Here is a 14,669-nt window from a genome sequence, read left to right as displayed (position 1 = left end):
TCTCACCAAGATCTCCTGTTCTTAAGGGCTAGCTCTTAATTTCTGTTTTTCACTTGCAGATCTGACATGATACCACTTGTCTGAAGATTCTGGCTCTCTAGGAACTGGCATGCTCCTGAATTGACACTAAGAACTAAAGTTTCTTGTCCCACAGTTCGTTTTTTAAAAAATCCTTGAAGTGTATTTGTGGTCCATGATGATAAAAATATAGAAAGAACCCTCAACTTTATAATTTGCAGTAAGACAGAAATCAAGTTAAATTTTAATTTTCATTTTATTGAAAGGTAATAAACTAATGTTTATTTTTATATTATAGAAGGAGGAAAGAGGACGATCGAGGTATCTATTCCAGTAGCGGAAGCCCCAGAAAGCTCAAAATGCAGTATTGTCTCTCCTACCAGTGGGCTAAATTCAAGAAGGTAGGGTTAAAATCAAGAACGTGGTTTGTGTTTTATTCTCTTTGTGAAAAAAGGTAGTGCATAATGTCTGACTTAGTTTCAGACAGATTCACTCATGTAGAGAAAATCAAGTAATTGGGGAGGAGAATTTTGGGGGAAAAAAGAAGAAGAGTGAGGAACAATCCTTAATTAAGTAGAAAAGCATTGGGTTGGCTATTGAAGACAAAAATAGGATAATAGCACATATGTAGAGCGTTCTATGGGTTACAAAATTAAGAGGTAATATATGACAGGGTAAATTGACCAATAGTATTTTCCTCCTTTACAGTAAGTGAAACCAAAGCTCATAGAGCTAATTGGGCAGTTTGCCTCCATGGGTCACGTAGTTGGTAAATGGTGACACCAAGGATGTACCTGGCTGTCTGTGTCCACTCTACATGCTAGTACTGCACTGCTCCACGTCTCATTACTCTTCCATGACCTTGACCTTCTTCCCCATCCCTGCACATCCATTCTTCCTCTTTTAATGTTAAAAACTTATCTGTGTGGTCCTCTAATGTACTGAATGGTACATTCTATTCAGTCTTTCTGTAAACCTAAACATACTCTAAAAAAGAAAATCTATTAATTAAAAAAAAAAGAGGTTGGTGAAAATATGTTGCAAATAATTTACCTCATTTGGACTTAAGTCAGCCATTCCTATCAAGCTCTTCTCAGTATTGAGAATTGTGTCTTATATAATTTTTAAAGGTGAATAATAATAGATGACTCTCTCACTCTCTTTTATTTCTCATAAATAGATCTCCAGGGGCTACTAGTAATTCTTGTTCTCCATTAAATGCCACCTCAGGAAGTGGGCACTTGACACCTGTTAATCCAAGAGCAGAGGTATGTGATAAAATGTAATTGTGAAATGTGTCTAGAGGTTGGGAGGGCAAAGGTGGGAGGTGGCTGATTTTGTAGTTTTCATGCTTAATTATTATTCCTGTTATCTTAAAGATAATATAAAATTCTCAGAAGAAAAGAAATACTAATTCACCTTCATTAGGAAAAACAAATAAGCATACACTTCTTTTGTTTTCTAGGGTAACTAAGGAATAAGGTAAAATTCAATAAGATTTCAACAAAGATCGGACATTATTGTTTCAGGCAGAGCGTTCCAAATAGCGTGGCAAGACACGCAGGGGTGCCTTGAATGGGCTGTGGGCTTACTGAGATACTGGTTTCCTCAGTCTTTGCTGTGGCTGTATAGGGCTTGGGATAACCAGAGCCCTGGGGCCAGTCACTTTCCTTGTCACTCTGCCCCAGTGTGCTGTATCTGAGTGTGCCACAGAGAGGTTATGTGCCACACGTAGAGAGGTTATGGCACAAAGGGTAAATAAATGTCCTACGTATTTTTTATGTGTTCTGATTTGCTATAGGAATGTAGAGAAACTAAGCATCTTACAGTATATCCACAATTTTTGCAAAAGGCATTTTTCTGTGCTGGTAATACAGCAAAATATAGTTCCTTTGACTGACTAGTCATAGCAAATTGTGAGGGTATCTTTAAAATCATAAACATTACATTTGCAAATGTGAGCTAACAACTGTTTGATGGGGTGGGGGGGGATCTTCCTTGCTATTCTTATTACTAGCTTCAGTAATTAGACAAAATAGTGAATACCTCAATAAACACTGAGTATTTATAGTCCAAATTAATCGGTAAGCTCAGAATATTCTGATTGCCCAGCACTGGAAGATTTGTCCTTTGTTGTTTCTTATATTCTTAAAAAGCTTTAACGTAAACTATTTTATATAATTTGCCCTTAATTTCTGGAATTTAGTAACAGATTTAATTTACCAAGGTCAAATAACTTTTTTTGTTATTTTAAAAAGTTGTACATTGATTTGTATAAAATACTGGATTGATTCTTTTTAAAAAAATTAGGTCTGCCAAATCAATAAGGGGATCTGTTGACCAGGGAATATTTGGGAGTGTCTCTGATAGAGAATAAAAATTGCTAGTAGCAGGCTTCCCTGGTGGCGCAGTGGTTGAGAGTCCGCCTGCCGATGCAGGGGACACAGGTTCATGCCCCAGTGCGGGAAGATCCCACATGCCGCAGAGCGGCTGGGCCCGTGAGCCATGGCCACTGAGCCTGCGCGTCCGGAGCCTGTGCTCCGCAATGGGAGAGGCCACAACAGTGAGAGGCCCGCGTACCAAAAAAAAATTGCTAGTAGCAATAATTTTTAGTACCATTCAGTGGTGTAAGATAACTTTGGTTCTATGTACTTGGTATAAATAATTGTAAATCTTGAGTGGTTTCATGCTCCTGATTACTTTCTAAAGCCTTTCTGCATCTTTGTTCAACAGATTGAGAAACAAAATGAAGAAGGCTGGTTTGCTCTTGCTACCCACGTGTCATAAGTGAGGATGAGTTGTAGAGTTTGTTCTCAGTAATATATTCTTGAGCTTCCACTCCCCTTTCCCTGCTCCTGCTTTTAAGTTTTTATGTTCTTCTTTCAGATACAACTTACAAAGATCTCATGACTTAGTACTAATGGAACAAAGAAATAAAGCAATTATTTTAATTTTTAACCTTTTCAAATAGATTTCCAACAAACAAACAACCTATAACCTCTTGTGAATAAAATTTTGACTAGAGGGAAATTAAAGTTTTATATTCTAATAAATTCAAGGATTTTTTGGAGTAATATATTTTTATCTTTATCATCTTTATTCAGATTTTTTTTTGGTCCAGTGTATCTCAAATGTTGATCTATTTTATTTTTATTTTTTTCTGAAGAACTAAGCTGCTTTTGCATATAACTTACAATAAAATGACTCGGTGTGACTAAAGTCTGGCTTTCAGAAAAATTTACACCCCCTTTTGAGAGAAGTCACTGTAGTCCATCACTTTTTCCATCAAGGGAATGTATAGTTTTCAAAAGTAAGTGTGGGGGCTTCCCTGGTGGCGCAGTGGTTGGGAGTCCACCTGCCGATGCAGGGGGCAGGGGTTCGTGGCCCGGTCCGGGAGGATCCTGCGTGCCGCGGGGTGGCTGGGCCCGTGAGCCATGGCCACTGGGCCGGCGCGTCCAGAGCTTGTGCTCCGCGGCGGGAGGGGCCACAGCAGTGAGGGGCCCGCGTACCGCAAAAAAAAAAAAAAAAAAAGTCAGTGTGGGAGTATTTGTTTATATTTGCTTAAGCAGGTAAGGGTGGTTATATATATTATAAAATTCTTACGTAGTCTTTACATGTGAAAATGTTATCAGTAATGGTAATGTATATCAAAAAAATAATGATTGAGCTTAAATATCTGAATGCACTAACATTGATTTATTAGTTTATTTAATGTTTGAAACAGAATTGAGTACAAAACGTTGCTATCAATTTTCCCAGCCTTGAATCTACAATGCATTCAGGGTAGATTTTTCTTCAAGGCACCTGTTTGATCTCACATATTGGTTTCTGTTTTAAACTTGGTTTTTGAATGGTCTCTGCTCCTTGGCTCTATGATAGGAATTCTCAGCCTAAGTGAGGTGGGAGTGGCGAGGGGGAAGCACACTGTAACGCCTTGGGGAACTCTCTTAGATAACACCTTCCCTCCTCCTGCAGTTGTAAGTCACTGTTGTAGGAAGTGTGCTATGCAGCTTTCATTTGGGCCTCTTCATTGTTGTAGGGGCAAAATAATTATTATCTTTTGGTATCACTGATTTTATTTATGTGAAGTCATCTGTATGCATTTGCATTATTGCAGATTCTTCCGTCTGTATTGCACTTTTTAAACCTTGGTGTTTAATAAATACTATCCCTGTATGGCATATAAACCCATTTTAGTGTTATTCCTTCTCTTACTGAAATGTCAAGTTATCTGCTTGCTTTGTGAATGCGTTCTTTTGACGTGTATTTTCTTTAATATTTTCCAACTGGTTGGCTCTTTATTTTTTTCCTCTATATTCCTTTCAACCTCTAAGATGCCTTGGCATGGCATTTTAAAAAGCTGCAAAATGGTGATTTAATGTGCAGCCAGAGCTGAGAACCAATGCAAAAACTTTTACCACTAGCTCATGGCAACCTTTGGGACTGATATTGAAGTATGCATCCTGTTAATGTTTGTTTTTGCTGATAAAATACAAAGGTAGATTGAAAAAACTCCAAGAATAATAGATACAGCGAAAGGAGCCTTTCTTTCTTAGGCCTTCTGGAGTAGTGCTTCTCAACTTCAGCTGTTATTAGAGTCATCTGGGGACCTTCTAAAATTCCCAGTGCCCAATTCTCACTCCAGACCAATTAAATTAGAAACTCTGGGGACGGGACACAAACATTAGTATTTTAAAAACCTCCTGAGATGATTCCAGTGAACAGCCAAGCTTGGGAAACATAATTATAAAAACATTTATTATCCCCAAGTCATAAATTAGTGCATATTTGTTTTTAATTAAGTTCAACTACCTTTATTAGCTTCTCTTTATCAGCTTTCAGAGCCAGCTGCATCGGTGGGTCTCAAAGCGTGAACACCAGCCAGCAGCATCATTATCACCTGGGGTACTTGTTAGATGTGAAAATTCTTGCGCCCTACCCCAGACCTATTGATCAGAAACTCTGGTGTCTTTTTTAATAAGCCTTTCATGTGATTTGGGGCATGCTCAAATTTGGGAACCATGGATCTATAGCACTGCAGACAGGTGAACTCTGCTGTATTTGACTGTGATGTACTACATTTGTATTTACTTTTAACGGTCCAGACTCAGATTACTTGTGTTTCTTGGTTTTAGACGCAAGTTTTTTGCTAACATATGTCTTGTCCGATATGTCCCAGAAAGCTGCTGATCAGGTGCTAATAAACTTTAATAAAATTGACAGTTCTCCAAACTGCAGCTTGCGAGAGAAACTAGACTGATAGCTAAATCCACAGTTATGATATAATCACTTCTACACTGTATAGCAAAATCATTTGGATTAGCAGAATTTAATAATGGCTTAGTATGTGCTAAGTGCCGGGCACTGTTCTAGCCACATGACTTCATGACACCTTCATGAGGTAAGTACTGTTATCCTTATTTTGCAGATGAGGAAATTAGATCCCAGGAGGTAAGCACTCTCTCAAGGTCACGTAACCAGCGAGTGGTGGCACTAGAATGGGAACATAGGCAGTCTTTCTCCAAAGCCTATGCTGCGCTGCCCTCTTATGGTGTGCACAATATGGAAGCACCATAATGGTAATAATAGCTTTCCTTTATTGAGCCTTTCCTGTGGCAGGCGCCGTGCTAAGCCGCAGTAGCCCGTTATTGCATTTAAATCTCACAGTCAACCTATGAGTTAGACGTGTTTAAATGCCACCCACCCCCCTTACAGATGAGGAAATTGAGCTCTAGAGGTCGAATAAGCTACCCAATGTCAGAGTGCTTGTAAGAAGTAAAGCCAGGACCTGAAGCTCTTTTTAAAAACAATTATTGGACTTCTACTAACTTAAAAGAAATAACTAATATAGCATAGTGGCTACGGGTGCAAGTGTTGCCATCAGAACGCTTGGATTCATATGTCATCTGTGTTCCTTGGGCTGTGTCCCTTGGGCAGATGAATCTCATTTTTCCCATTTGAAAGTCAGAGATAATACCTTTCTTACAGGGTTGTGAGAATTAAGTGAGGTAAATAGGTGTAAATATGCTAAGAACAGCACCTGACTCACAAGCATTCAGTAATGACTGCCAGCTTTTTGGTGTAGAAATAAATACACTACTCCCTCTGTACTTCTGGATTTTTAAAGACATTCTGTAGTGAATTTGTGTTTTTCTCAAATTAATAACTGGATCCAGTGCTTTAACTTTAAAGATGTTTGGAGGTTGAAATAAAACATGTTGAGCATATTATTTGAAAATAACTAACATACTGTTTAAAAGTAAGTTTATCCTATGTTTTCTGGCTTTTTGACACCCTGGATATACTATTTAATAATTAACAGCCACGATAATGGTCTTGTTTTTTAATCGTCGAGAATACTTGACTAAAGAGAACATTTCAACATTACCAATAAATGCATGGTACAAAGTTTTTGGAAAATCGTTGTGTAACATTACAGAAATCAATAAACACAAAATATAATACAGCCACTTTTTTCTTACCAACTTTATTGAGAAATAATTTATATACAACAAAATACATCCATACATCCATTTAAAGAGAACAATTCATGGACTTTGGCAGTTGTATATACAGACAGAACTATCACCACAATTAAGACCATTTCTATCATCTCCAGAAGATTCCTCCTGTCTCTTTGCAGTGCATCTCTCCCTTTACTCCAGCTCTAGGGAACCACTGATCTCCTTTTGGTCATCATAGATTTGTTTGCATTTTATATAAATGAAATCACACACACTGTAATATTTTGTGCCTGTATACTTACACTCATCCTAACTGAGATTCATCCATGTTGTGTGTATCCGTTTCTTCCTTTTTACTTCTGAGTAGTATTCTGTTGTACAGACATTTATCCATTCACCTGTCAGTGACCATTTGGGTGGTTTCCAGTTTTTTGCTATTGTGAATATGGCTGCTATGAACATTCACGCATAAGACTTTGTACGGATGGAAATTTTTTATTCTCTTGGGAAAATACCTTGGACATGGAATCGCTTGGTAAATGTTTAACTTTTAAAGAAATTGCCAAACGTTTTTCCAAAGTGGTCGTGCTACTTTACATTTTCAACAGCATTATATGAGAGTTCCATTTGCTCCACATCCTTCCACATTTGGTGCTGGCAGTTTTAAAACTTTTACCCATCCCAGTAGATATGGAACGCGTGCATTGTGGTGTGCATCTCCCTGGGGCCTACTGTTATGCATCTTTCCATGTGTTTATTGACTGCTCATACATCTGATGTGGTGAGGTATTCAAACTCCTAGGTGGTTAGTTTTTTTGTTATTGAATTATAAGAGTTCTTTACATATTCTGGATACAAAATTCTTTGTCATATTATTGCGAGGCTGTAGCCATTTAAAAACAATGTTTTGTAACCAGTAACATTAGTTAGGTACTTAAAAATAATTAATAATGATTGCTGGCTGGGCCACAGAGCGTTTGGAGAGCAAACTGCTAAACCGAAAAAATCTGTCAAGCTAGGCCTATATTTTGTGCACCTGGAGTCCTGTGACCAAGGAGCCCACAACATAAAATACTTACTCTTAAAGTCAACAGAGATAACATAAAGTAAAATAAATAAATAAAACAAAAATCGCCCCGCGACGTATTTTTGCTGATGACGGCGTGTGATCAGGGCACCTTTGAGTCATTTTGTATTATTGGGCATAGCTTCGAAGTCATCAATGTAGCATCCTTAGGATAATAATAATATAAACTAGATATAAAAATTAAACGGGGATAATAAGCTGGTAGAATGCCGGGCTTTCTGTTTGGCCTTGATCCTGAGTCATGGGCCACGAAATAGCCGGGCCAGAAGGCAAGCGAGATCAAGGGTACCCCTGCAACCGCCTTGGCATTTCCCAGAAAGCGGCCTTAGGGCGGCGCATGCGCCTCTCAGCCCGCCCGTCTCCGCCCACCCGGGAGGCGGGATGGCGTTGCCGTGGTAACCGCAGTAAACGGAGACCCGGGGCAGACGCCGTGACTGGGAACGCGCGGCGGAGGTTGGTGCCTTAGGTAAGTTTTGACCCCAGCAGCCTGGCAGTTCCCACAACCTCCCCCCTAAAATCTGTTGGCGAATCAGGGATCAGTCGACCCTATTTGCACTTGTCTTAGGCTGAACTAGGGTTCTCCGGGCTTTGCTGAGACACATTCCTTCTCCTTTCTATGGATCAGTTCAACAAACATTTGAATTGATAGCATACTCAGGCATGGGGCAACACACTGTAGATACAACGTGGACGCTGTTCCTGCCTGCAAGGAGCTCATGATCCAGCTGGGGAGGAAGACAGACGATGGCAGGAGTCCGAGTTGGACCGGGCTGAGCCAAGAACAGGAAGTCGGTGGGAAAGTGCCTGGGTTCTGGGGTCAGCAAGCCACCCAGACCTGTTAAGTGTGACACTTGGCAAGTTGACCTTCTGCACTTTAGATTCCTCATCTAACTAGGGAAGGTGGTAGTGCTTACTTCATGGGGTTCCTGTTACAATTAAATAGGATAATGCAGGTCAAGTAAGTGTGTAGCACATGCAAGACACAGTAGGTGCACAATAAATCCTTGTTGCATACAAGTAGATATAGTAGCATACAAGTACTCAGCATGCCCGGCCAATTGTGAGTTGTCCAAGGTGGTTACTGACTAAAACTTTTGAGAAGGAGGAGGGGCTGAAGAGGATCCGGGAAAGGGGAAGGTGACAAGAGATGAATTACAGACTCTAAGATGAAGGACCTCTGTGCCACACCAAGGAATCTGAGTTCTTGTTCTGTGGCAATGAGGAGCCATTAAAGGTTTTAAACAAGAAGAGTGGCACATTAAAAGCTGTGTTTTAGGAATATAAGAGGCAGTGTACAAATGGACCAGAGAAGGGAGAGAATGAGGCTGTGGTAATGGTAGAGGTGAGACAGTGTGAGGACCAGAACTAGGATGGGGACAGTGGGACTAGAAGGGAGAGGATGAATTCAAAAGGCTTAATAACTGGACACTGGGCAACAGGACTTGGAAGTCAATTGCATGAGTTGGGTGAGAGGGAAGGATTCAAATAGTAACTGCTCTGCTATCTCATCTGTAAAATGCACCTAACTCATAGAGTTTTGAGAAATATATGAAACAATATGTGTAGAATCCTCAGAACTGTGCTCGACACATGGTAAACATTAAAAAAACACACGAGCTGTTATTCTCTTCACAGTTGTATTTCACACTGTAAAGTAAAAACTGAGTGTCTGTTTTTATACAGGAATCTCTATGAATCTCAACGTGACCAGCTCTGGCACACGGCTGAGATGGAGTGTTTGAGTTTGTGAGAGTGGGGACCGACCCTGGAATCTAAGGAATGAATCTTGAGTAATGTCATCTTGGGGAGCCCTCTGTCCGGCTTCCAGCCAACCTCCTTCTAGCAACACACACTCTGCAACACTGTGTACTATAATTTTCTTTTTTCTTTACACTTCCTCAGGGTTGACTCAAAACTTCACAGTCTACCTAATGAGTTGGTTAACAGAATTAACCGTAGGCTGGACCAATAAGCCTGAGTCTAATGAAAATAGATTTAAGGTAGTTCTGCAAATAGACTTCCAAACCTAGCTAGTTCAGTTGTATAAGATAGGACATGGTTAGGTATACAGAAATAAGGTTTAGTCATTCTAGCTGGTTACAAATGGATTATTACGAGTCAGTATATGAGGAGCCTGCCCACCCCCCAGACCCTGGCCCCCAGATAATGTAATATTAGGCTGCCTTGAAAGAATATAGTGTCCCCAACGGATAAAGTGATGATTCATATCTTCTGGAAAGTGTCCAGATCCTTCAAAGGACATACAAAATTGGGAGGGATATATGATGGATTGGGAATTAAGTTTTTGAGCTATCCAGATGCTGAAAGGAGTTGAAAACATGTTAGTGAGAAATAGTTGAAAGAATTGGGATGCTTTATTTGGGAAAAGAGAGGATCTGGGTAGGAAAGTTAACTGGCTAATTATTTGAATGGCTATAGTAAATAGGAAAACTTATTCTGTGTGTCCCCAGAAGAATAGGGCCAAATAGATCCAAGTTGCAGGGAGGAAGATTTCATATAATAGAAAATGAACTTCCTAAGAACTAGAGCTGAGGACATTAACAGAATGTGCTCACCCTCTTACCTGAAATGTTTAAATTAAAGCTGACTGTCTCTTGGTGTGTTCCTTCATTTGTTCCTTTATTCAGGAATTAAAACATTCATCCCTTCAACTATTTTACCTACTGAGTGCAAGGCACTGTTCTTTGAAAGCTTTACTGTATTAACTCATTGAGATCTCAGAATCACCTTGTGAAGTAGGTACTGCACTTTACAGATGAGAAGGCACAGAGAGGTTAAATACTTGTTTAATACCTCACAACTATAATAGTAAGAGGAAAAGCCAGGCTTTGAGCCCAGTCAGTGTGATTCTAGCCAATACTCTTAGCCTGGGCTTGAGTTGTAGATGTGTGATTTATATTGGGTGGGAGGATTGGACCAAATTAACCCTCTTTCAACTCTCAAGATTCTGTGATCATATTTATTGAGCCCTAGCTGTATTAAAGAGAATGTGTAGTAATTATAGTAAAACTACCATTTTCCAATACGTACGAAGAGTTTGATATAAACCCATGGTCCTTAACTCTGCTTCTTATTCTTTGGCTCCACAAAAGAATTATATAGGGAATGAGACCCCGAGAATGGTACATTGTAAAAAGTTTTCTGAGTGATTCTGAAGTACAGCCAGAGTTGAGAACTATGGGTATAAAAGATCTCATTTAATACTTACAATAACTCTGCCAGACAACCTTATCTTCCCCCTTGTACATATAAAAGGACTGACAGGTTAAGGGATGCTAGGGGCTTGGCCCTTGGCCAAGTAAACCTTTTTTCTTGGCCAAACAAGTCTCTCTGACATCAAAGCCTCATCAGGTTACAATACCACTTCTCAATCCTTTAATTCTAAAAAAATAAAAACAAACACAAAAATCAAGAGAGGGTATCATGATGTCAGTGCAAGGAAACAGATGGTATAACCCTAATGTCCAGATGAAGGTGGGTAGTTGTCATCCTGCACTCTCATGCACCGATCGTGTAGTGTAGATCCTGGCTGCTTTGGGCATAGTAGTCTTTCTTGAGAGACCAGGAAGGTTTAATAATGCACTAGTTCAGTTAATTCGCATAGCAGCCTTATACATAGTTTTTTCTTCACTCCCATTTTACAATTGAGGAATTGATGTAAAGTAATTAGCTAGTTCTGTGGCAAAACTGGGATTCAAACCTGAATCTAACCACAGATCTCATCCAAATAGAACTACTACTCTACCTGCCAGCTGTGCCATAGAAGAATGTTGAGGAAACACGGGATGTTTAGTGCGGAGAAATGAAGACTTAGAAGGAAGACATAGTAGATGTTCTCATCTACAAGAGCTGCCATAGAGAGAGGACAGAGAAAACCTCTCGTGTCACTGCCCTCCTTAAAAACCTTCAATGGCTTTCAATTACCATAGAAATAAGTTCTAAACTCCTTAGCAAAGCTTAGAGACAATTTGATGATCTGCTACCCGCTTCCTCATCAATGTCCATTTCACTCTCCTGCTCTAGCCAATAGACTGCTCTCAGGCCTTCACAGACACAAGCCTCTCTTAGAAGCTCCCTCTGCCAATAATCTTTCCCATTTTACGCCTGGCCAACGTCTACTCATGACCTGTGTCTCAAATGCCTCTTCCTTAACCCCAGACATAGTTTAATCTTCTTGCTGTATGTGCCCACAGCACCCTATTCTTTTGTAGCACTCATTATATTTTAATTACCTGTTTAATACCTATATTTCTAAAAAAGCTCCACTGAGTTAAGGATCGTATCTTTCTAGTTCAGTACTACAACTTAGTGCCTAACATAAGATTTGATACATAGAAGTTATCCTCAACAAATATTTAAAAATTGAAATTGATTAGTAACACCAGGGGACTTTGATGATGGGAGGGGGAAGAGGAGGGGATGAACCAAAAGAAGGATGGCAAAGGGTTAATTTTAATGTGGAGCATTTAGAGGAAAGATAGGCTTGCGTGGTGTTTCACTGTGGACTTCTGGAAAAACAGAGGGCACCATGATGACGAGTTTGCCTGGAGGAAGGGAATATCTGACTATATTTTGCCATTCTACGGAGGTCTCTGATGATGGCCATGCCCTCCAGCTGGTGAAGTCATTTCTGATACCTTGCAAACACACAGATTGTCAACACACATGGTGTTTGGTGCTCATGGGATTTGTTTAGGGGGAAAATAATCTGTTAATGATTTCTATTTTACAGCTCTATCCCTGTCTCTGTCTCAATTTTGTGCTTACAGAGAAAATGAAGGAACCAGATGATCAGGATACTGATGGGGGGAAATCAGAGAGATCAAAGAGTGATGGAAGGCAGTCTCATTCTTCTAGATCTGCATCAGAACGTGAGTAAAGATTATAATATACACTTAGGGTCTTGATTATTAAATTGGAGTAAAATAATTTTTAAAGAGTGCATATCTAAGTTTATACGACAGAAAGGTTGACTTGTTTAATTCCCTTACTAAACTCTAAGTTCTTTAAGAGCAGATTCTGTGTTTTAATCATTTTATCTCTAGTCCTGGAACACAGAAGTTACTATCATCTCTATGTTGATAATGACCCATCTTCACATCTGGTCTGGCTCCTTCCTGTAGGGTCTACAAGGTCTTTAATGAGCTTCTCTAATACAGTGCAGTGGAAAGAGAGCTGGACTTAAGTTTTGAGTCCTGGGTCTTCCACTTAGAGATGCTTGATCTTGGATAAATTATTTCACCTTTCTGAGCCTCAATTTTCTCACCCGTAAAGTGATCGTTGTGAGCTGTTTGAGGATTAAATTGGATAACATATGTGGAAGGATATCATAAATTTCAGATAGAAGGGAAAGTGAAGAATTTTGTAATAGGATTTTTAAAAGATGACTGGCTCTTTCTGTCTGGGCATCGTGGTGTTAGGTGGCTTAGTGGAATATTGACATTTTTAGTTCTAATCCTAAATATAGTTTCAGAATCTAATTTTTACTATTCACCTAGAGGAGAGCAGGTCCTGGGGAAATCAATTCATTTACAAAATGTACATTAAATTCTTTCAATTTATCTTAGGCCTGTCTGGTAAATCCATGATTTCTCCGTATCGTATTTTATTTTAGAGGTCTATCTCCTCTTGCTTGGACTCTTACAACAAGGATTTCTGCTTAAGTCTTCCTGTCCATACCACCATTAGAGTTATCTTTCCAAAAAATATGATTATATCACTCTCCTGAAAAACTTTAGTTTGCTTCTCGTTTGTTTTTCCGTTTCCACTTTTTTCCACTCCCTATGTTTCTGACACAGGATTGTCTACTTTTTAGTTTCTAGTGCTTTGCAGTATTTTCCTGGATGATTTAGTTTTTTCTTTTTTTTTCAAATTTTGTTTTATAGATCTTTATTGAGTATAATTGCTTCACAATACTGTGCTGGTTTCTGTTGTACAACAAAGTGAATCAGCCATATGCATACATATATCCCCATATCCCCTCTCTCTTGCGTCTCTCCCTCCCACCCTCCCTATCCCACCCCTCTAGGTCGTCGCAAAGCCCCAAGTTGATCTCCCTGTGCTATGCTGCTGCTTCCCACTAGCTATCTATTTTACATTTGGTAGTGTATATATGTCACTGCTACTCTCACTTTGCCCCAGCTTCCCCCTCCCCCTCCCCGTGTCCTCAAGTCCATTTTCTCCTCTAAATGTTTGATAGAATTCACCTGTAAAGCCATCTGGTCCTGAACTTTTGTTTGTTGGAAGATTTTTAATTACAGTTTCAATTTCATTCCTTGTGATAGGTCTGTTTATATTTTCTAATTCTTCCTGGTTCAGTCTTGGAAAATTGTACCCTTCCAAGAATTTGTCCATTTTTTCATGGTTGTCCATTTTATTGGCATATAGTTGTTTGCAGTAGTCTCTTATAATCCTTTGTATTTCTGTGATGTCAGTTGTGATTTCTCCTTTTTCATTTCTAATTTTATTGATTTGTGTCCTCTCCCTTTTTTTCTTGATGAGTCTGGCTAAGGGTATATCAATTTTGTTTATCTTCTCAAAGAACCAGCTTTTAGTTTTATTGATCTTTGCTATTGTTTTCTTCATTTCTATTTCATTTATTTCTGCTCTGATTTTTATGACTTCTCTCCTTCTACTGACTTTGGGGTTTCTTTATTCTTCTTCCTCTAGCTGCTTTAGGTGTAGGGTTAGATTGTTTATTTGAGATTTTTCTTGTTTCCTGAGGTGAGATTGAATTGCTGTAAACTTCCCTTTTAGAACTGCTTTTGCTGTGCCCCATAGGTTTTGGGTCATCATGTTTTTGTTATTTGTTTTTATGTATTTTTTTAATTTCTTCTTTGATTTCTTCAGTGATCTCTTGCTTATCTAGTAGCACACTATTTAGCCTCCATGTATTTGTGGTTTTTTTCAGTTTTTTCCTGTAACTGATTTCCAGTCTCATAGCGTTGTAGTCAGAAAAGATGCTTGATATGATTTCAATTTTCTTAAATTTTCCGAGGCTTGATTTGTGACCTAAGATGTGATCTATCCTGGAGAATGTTTTGTGTGCACTTAAGAAGAAAGTGTATTCTGCCACTTTT

General features: G+C 39.1%; 2 protein-coding genes across 5 annotated transcripts in view; both read left to right on the top strand.

Moving 5' to 3' along the window:
- The window catches only part of SPICE1 (spindle and centriole associated protein 1), a 159,725-nt gene extending 155,522 nt beyond the window's left edge, over nucleotides 1-4,203 (top strand). For 3 of the 4 annotated variants that reach the window (XM_069540632.1, XM_060010647.1, XM_060010645.1), the window contains 3 exons: nucleotides 317-419; nucleotides 1,199-1,286; nucleotides 2,752-4,203. In XM_069540632.1, coding sequence (XP_069396733.1) covers nucleotides 317-419; nucleotides 1,199-1,286; nucleotides 2,752-2,805 — 245 coding nt within the window. In that variant the 3' untranslated portion in view covers nucleotides 2,806-4,203. Of the gene's footprint in view, nucleotides 1-59; nucleotides 239-316; nucleotides 420-1,198; nucleotides 1,287-2,751 lie in introns of those variants that run through there. The other variant, XR_009519243.1, reaches the window with a different exon arrangement.
- A 3,794-nt stretch (nucleotides 4,204-7,997) lies between these two features.
- CFAP44 (cilia and flagella associated protein 44) overlaps nucleotides 7,998-14,669 on the top strand; it is a 133,781-nt gene continuing 127,109 nt past the window's right edge. The window contains exons 1-2 of the mRNA XM_060010633.1: nucleotides 7,998-8,035; nucleotides 12,360-12,461. Of these exons, the coding sequence (XP_059866616.1) occupies nucleotides 12,365-12,461 (97 nt within the window). The 5' untranslated portion in view covers nucleotides 7,998-8,035; nucleotides 12,360-12,364. The remainder of the gene's footprint in view (nucleotides 8,036-12,359; nucleotides 12,462-14,669) is intronic.

The sequence above is a fragment of the Delphinus delphis genome, chromosome 4 (genome assembly GCF_949987515.2).
Source record: "Delphinus delphis chromosome 4, mDelDel1.2, whole genome shotgun sequence".
In the NCBI taxonomy this organism is placed as follows: Eukaryota; Metazoa; Chordata; class Mammalia; order Artiodactyla; family Delphinidae; genus Delphinus; species Delphinus delphis.
Note: the sequence above shows the minus strand (reverse complement) of the source record. Positions and strands in the feature narration are given on the sequence as shown.